Source organism: Hyaena hyaena, unplaced genomic scaffold, assembly GCF_003009895.1.
Source record: "Hyaena hyaena isolate Hyena2069 unplaced genomic scaffold, ASM300989v1 scaffold_319, whole genome shotgun sequence".
Taxonomy (NCBI): Eukaryota; Metazoa; Chordata; class Mammalia; order Carnivora; family Hyaenidae; genus Hyaena; species Hyaena hyaena.
In genome coordinates this window covers 1,748,603-1,754,602 of record NW_024080951.1, presented here as the reverse complement: position 1 = coordinate 1,754,602, position 6,000 = coordinate 1,748,603, and the positions used below count along the sequence as shown (strand labels likewise).

At 48.6% G+C, this 6,000-nt stretch overlaps 1 protein-coding gene across 3 annotated transcripts in view; it reads right to left on the bottom strand.

Annotated features, from left to right (window-relative positions):
- The window catches only part of SIPA1L2 (signal induced proliferation associated 1 like 2), a 228,323-nt gene that overhangs the window by 90,996 nt on the left and 131,327 nt on the right, over nucleotides 1-6,000 (bottom strand). For all 3 annotated transcript variants that reach the window (XM_039248839.1, XM_039248841.1, XM_039248842.1), the window contains exons 4-5: nucleotides 2,626-2,759; nucleotides 973-1,161 (exon numbers count right to left, since the gene is read on the bottom strand). In XM_039248839.1, the coding sequence (XP_039104770.1) occupies nucleotides 973-1,161; nucleotides 2,626-2,759 (323 nt within the window). The remainder of the gene's footprint in view (nucleotides 1-972; nucleotides 1,162-2,625; nucleotides 2,760-6,000) is intronic.

Below are 6,000 nucleotides of genomic sequence, written 5' to 3'. Positions count from 1 at the left end.
TAGAGGGGGATCGCCTCCCACCCTGGAGTCTCCGATCCCGGCCCGATTTTATCTTCCCCGGTTCGCACTCACGTTAGAAGGCTCTCTCAGTGGATTCTGCGTCTTTTTTCTCCCAATCTCTCAGGTTTTGTAAGGTTTCCAATGTCTTCAGATCTTTTCTGTGTGATGTATGGGCGCGAGTGCAAGTACGGAGCTCCTTACTTCTCCGCCATCTTGCCCTCTCTCCGAGTGCGAACTCTTTAGTTTAGCTTTCCAGGTCTCATATGCTCTAGTTTCAGCATACTATTTTTTTTTTTTTTTTAACTACAACCTTTCTAGATGTGCCTCTGTCTTATAAAGAAACTAGTCATAGTCCCTAAAGCAGGCAACTGTTCACATCTCCCTCCTGGAATTCTACCCAAGTCCCCATCGCAATGCTACCTCCTTCAGGAGCTCTGCCATCTGGTGTTATTCCTTCTTTTCCCAGGGCATCCCCTGCACTTAAACCTCTCCACGATCCACCACCATATTCTCCCTGAAGAGCTTTTATGCGCTCGGTCTTACTGTCCCCACCGGGCAAGGGGCTATGTCTTGACTTCAGTCTTCCCAAGGCACACCATCCACTTCCACCAGTTACTATGAAACCCTCATTACACAGCGGACAAGAATACATGCTAGTTCGGGGAAAGGTGCAATGTGAGTGTTTGAAAACCCTGGAAAAAACACCAGTGATGCCTAAAAATCATGAATCGGATGCGGTCTTGCTGGCTGGGACACAGTTTGGTAAAAACAATACAGGTCACCACTCAGCAGGTGGAGCGCTACGCTGCAAGGCCATCATGTGTCCTGGGAAAAACCAGAGGTGGGGGAAAGGTTTCAAGGCATTAAAAAAGACATGCCCTTAAGGGTAAGATGGTTAGGAAAAGTCCCAAACATTTAGAAACACGGACACAAGCTCACAGCCACACACAGAGTCTCGAGTACCATACACACCCCTTGTTCATCAAGCTTGAGCAGCTGCTCCGAGACCTTGGGGGAATTCGAAGCCTGCCTCAGGCACTGAATGCTCAGCTCCGGAATGACGTACTCCAGAACTTCTTTGAGAGGTAGTCCCCGGGCGGTACCGTGCCTGGCGGTAGAGGGTATGGCGTCTTCTAAAATGGCGCCGCGCAGGGTTGTGAGCTGCGGGGGCAAAACAGAAGGCTTCAGAACGTCACGGAAGAGTTTGTGCTTCCTCCTGGGGTACTTCTCTAAGGCGTGATTTTGGAGTTGCCTTACAGAGGAAGGAAGGGAGGTCTCTTTTCCCAGAGGAGCAAGGGAGATGACGGCTCCCGAATGGTGGAAGCAAAATCCACAAAGAGTCTAAACAACAAAAGCGCACAGGGTTCGGCGTTAAGCGGGGATGGGTTGAAATAGATGTGGGTCTGCAGAATAAGTGGGGGGGGGGGGGGGGGNGGTGGAAGCAAAATCCACAAAGAGTCTAAACAACAAAAGCGCACAGGGTTCGGCGTTAAGCGGGGATGGGTTGAAATAGATGTGGGTCTGCAGAATGGGGGGGGGGGGGGGGGGAGGCGGGCAGAGTGCTGCTGGGGAAACCGATGTCCCGGAGCTCTCTGACCCAATGGGACGTCAGCTTGGAGAAGCTGGAGGTCACAGGGCTGGGGCTAGTCACCGGCATCCCCTCCCGCCTCTCCCTTGTCTTTTCCTATCGCCCTGCTGTTCCACACCAACTTTTCTTCCATTCCTTTCGCTTTTTCTATTTAACTTTCCACTGCTGACCAGTCCCGAAGCTGAATGGGGATATCCGGTGACAGGCACGGGCAGGGTGATTCAGGGCTCAGAGGACTCCTCACTACCTAGTGCGACCTCGTGACTCGATGGGTCCTCAGGGCTCTGAGGAACGCCTGGGCTTGTGGCTCTGACACAAGCCCCAGAGAGGAAACCCCAGCAGGGACTGCTCTGGCTCTACCCGCCCTGACCCTGGGAAGAGAACCGCTAGCATACAAGCGAGCCGGGGTGAGGGCTGTGGCAACGATGTCCACCATGCACATAATGCTCTAGAACACCACCGCCCCACAGAGTTTTGTGCCATGATGAGAATGCTCTCTATCCATACTGGCTGATACGGGAGCCACTGGCTGGCTCCACATGGCTACTGGGCACCTGTGACATGCATGACCGAGGGACTGTCTTTATAATTTCATTTCGTGACTTTAAGTAGCCACAAGCGAGGCAAGTGAGGCACTAAGCCAGGGGCCTCGGCGTGGGAGGTGCGTGGGGGCAGAACCGCCACACCCACCCCGCTGCCGACTCCCGGGTTTCCTGCATTAGATTCTGACCTTGTTTGGAAGTCCTGACGTGAACTGCAGTTTGTAGGTGTCCTCTCTTAGCCCTTACATCTTGCATCCTTACCATTTTCTCCTTTCTATCACCTAAGGGGGAAGGAACATCGTGGCTGCTTAACATCTGTGATGGGCCTTCAAATCTGTATTTGGAATGAGATACCGTACGTAGGCTCTTTCAAAGATCTTAAAGACTACAATCAATGACATTAAAAAGCAAACTGAGTACCTTGTCTAAAATCATCTAAAGTAGGAACGTCAGAGGCTTCAGCCCAGGACAGTAACGACACACGGCAGCCATTACCTCGCTCGTCCTGAAGGCCACCCGGTAGTTGAACTGGGACCCTTCTTTTTCCTTGGCGTCTTCCACCTTCTCTCTCCGGATGCTGACCGCCACAGGGCCAAGGTTCTCATCTATCCCAAAGTAGTTCTGGTGCTCTGTAACAGGAGGCAGTGGTGACATCAAAAGAAAGGAACAAAGAACGGCCTGGGTATCTCCCAGCTTGTCTGTCAAATCTCTGAAGAGATACTGCTTGGATCTGGGTACACAACTCTCCACCTGTGTTTGGGCAAAGCGTTTTGTTTCCAAGTCAGATGTATTTGTACATCTCATTTCCCATGACTTCCTCCTCTCATGTGGCTCGTCCCCACCTCGTGAGCTGCAGGAACCCTCCTGTCCCCTGCCACAATTCATGGTGTCACATAAAGAGCATCACCGGAAGGAGTGTGCTGCCATTTTTAGAAACCGTCAAAAGAGCAATCTAGCTACTTAAAGACCATTACTGAACAGTTTCCCTCCCACTGGGAACGTCACCTTTGTGTGACCGTGGGCTCTTGGACTAGCCAGGTAATTTTGGAGACCAATCCCCCTTCCTTAGGAGGTCACTAAAGCACCTAACCGTCTGAAGTGAAATTTTACAACAGAAAAAGCCCTAAAAGGTCATTAAGGTGCTGAGGTCAGACCATATCCATTAATTCTACACCCTGGTTTACTCTGTTATCAGCTAATCATGCCGTTCACGTAAAATCACTAGCCTGCAGGGTTCTAACCGTATAGTCTCACCGCAGGAACAGATTTCCGGGTTCCTCTGGTCCCTCTAGCACAGAAGTCCCCGAGGACACTGCTCCTCAGAGACGGTCATGAGTCTCCACAAACATTCAACAACATGTGCCCGGCAACATTTCCCAGTGGGGTCACGTTCCAGAACAAATTCCCATTCGTGAAGCGAATACACGAGCCTGAACTCTGCCAAGCTTGCTGTTTGGTGAGCACCCCCGTCGGGGCTGTCTCACTGTCCCTGGACCGTGGGGTCTTGGTCTGAAGGAAGTCTGAACACTTCACTGCCACCAAACTCTTTAAGGGTCATCTTCTGATTGGACACAAACTTAACACTTAACCTAAATGGTTATTCACGCACTTTACCTTTTTTTTTTAATTTTTTAATGTTTTATTTATTTTTGGAGAGAGAGAGAGAGAGACAGCATGAGCAGGGGAGGGTCAGAGAGAGAGGGAGTCACAGACTGAAACAGGCTCCAGGCTCTGAGCTGGCAGTCAACACAGAGCCCGACGCGGGGCTCGAACCCACGAACCGCGAGATCATGACCTAAGCGAAAGTCGGACGCTTAACCGACTAAGCCACCCAGGAGCCCCTCACGCACTTTACCTTTTTAGCAGCCCTAGCACACCACCAATCCATGGGGAGCAGGTGGTAAATGCAAACCCCAGGTGGTATTCATGTATTTCTTAATCAACGGGGGCAAGGTCAGTTCCCCAGGGTATATGCTTATAAAAGAGATTTTTTTCACTCTATATGCAACACCACACGTCTCCCTGTTGACTGTCACCTTCTGGATTTTGGCCCATCATTCCTGACTCTTCATTTTAAATGTTTTCACTCATATGTGGAACAGGAGAAACTTAAAAGAGGACCATGGGGTGGGAAGGGGAAAAAACAGTTAAGGAGAAGGAAGGAGGCAAACCACGAGAGATCCTTAAATGTTGAGAACAAACTGAGGGCTGGTGGGGGTGGGGGAGAGAGGAAAGTGGGTGATGGGCATGGAGGAGGGCACTTGTTGGGAGGAGCACTGGGTGTTGTATGGAAACCAACTTGACAATAAACTATAAAAAAAAGAAATAAGTATCAGATATTGATAGGCTTGAAGGAAACTGTAGGCATTCTAAAGCCTTTTGGTTATGCTAACATTTTCTGCCACGTTAATTTTTGAAGGAATAAGGGAGGTTATTCAGAAAGTAGAAATCAGGGTGAAAACAGCACCAGCAACGGCCAGAAAAAACACTTCCCAAAGCCAATGAGAAATATGGGCTAGATCCTGGAAAAGGCATCTACCTCTTTACCTTCACAACCATTTACTTCTTTACCTCTTACAACCAAATGAGATTCACATGGACATTATTCCTCTTTACAGTCAGGGCTACAAGCAGCAAGTCAACTAACTTTAGGGGCTGGAGGATGAATTATTGACTTACTATAAGCCTGGCCTTACACACTAGGAAACAAGTCCTTGTCATGGGTGAATTACATGCTAATAACAGCCAGGTAAACTATTCTAGGCAAGAACACCTCCAGTGGAACCAAACACACATTGTAAAAAATGTGCGGGACTGGGGAGAGCTGACCCAGGAGCAGTTACTTGGGTTTTTCTGTTTTTTAATTATAAAAAAAAAAAAATTTATTTTAGAGAGAGAGGAAGAGTGTGTGCGAGCAGGGGGGAAGGGCAGAGGGAGCGGAGGGGGGTGGAGAAGGCGGGGGGAATCTCAAGTAGGCTCCACACTCAATGCGGAGCCTGACATGACCCTCAGATCATGACCTGAGCTGAAATCCAGAGTAGGCCCTCAACCAACTGAGCCACCAAGGTGCCCCATTTTATTTGGCTTTCAATAAACAATTTAAAAATATTCAATGAAAATAGAGACTAACAGTTCATTGTCTACTTCAGACTACTAGGTATATCATCATTTTGGTCATCGTTAATAACTGTTATGACTGTGGCATTATACTAGCGCCTGTGGAAAATGCACCTGAAAACTTAACATGAGATCAGTTTAGAATTTTCTTCGCTGCAGATCCTAATTGTCCTGACAAGAACTTGCACCTTTAGCTCATTTCCCATAAGGCAGATGCCTTTGGGAAAATATTCCAAAATTTCACTTAAAGCACAACCAGCCATCATCAGGCAAAAGCTTCCTTCTCAGGGCCCATTTCGACAACTTTCCTGCAAAAATGCTCAAGTCGACTATCTTGGGGATCTGACGAACCCTGCTGATGGGAACCAAACAAGCTTCAAATTATTTTAGGGGGAGGAAGACTGACCAAGTGAGGAAAACCTCTTCTGGTGGTGAAATGGAGAACTCAGATTAGACCTGGTGTTCCTTCTACCTATTTAGAGTTTTACTTTGTTTTGGGGATGTTTCGTGGCTCTTGGTCATTCATCCATACCCTCCTTTAGAAATCGTCCTAGGTCGTTCAATTTTTTAGGATAATGTAAATAGTATCTTTCAAAAATTTTTTGGGGTGCCTGGGTGGCTTAGTCGGTTAAGCGTCCGACTTTTGCTTAGGTCATGATCTCGCGGTTCGTGGGTTTGAGTCCCGTGTCGGGCTGTGTGCTGACAGCCAGCTCAGAGCCTGGAGCCCATTTCAGAGTCTGTATCTCCCTCTCT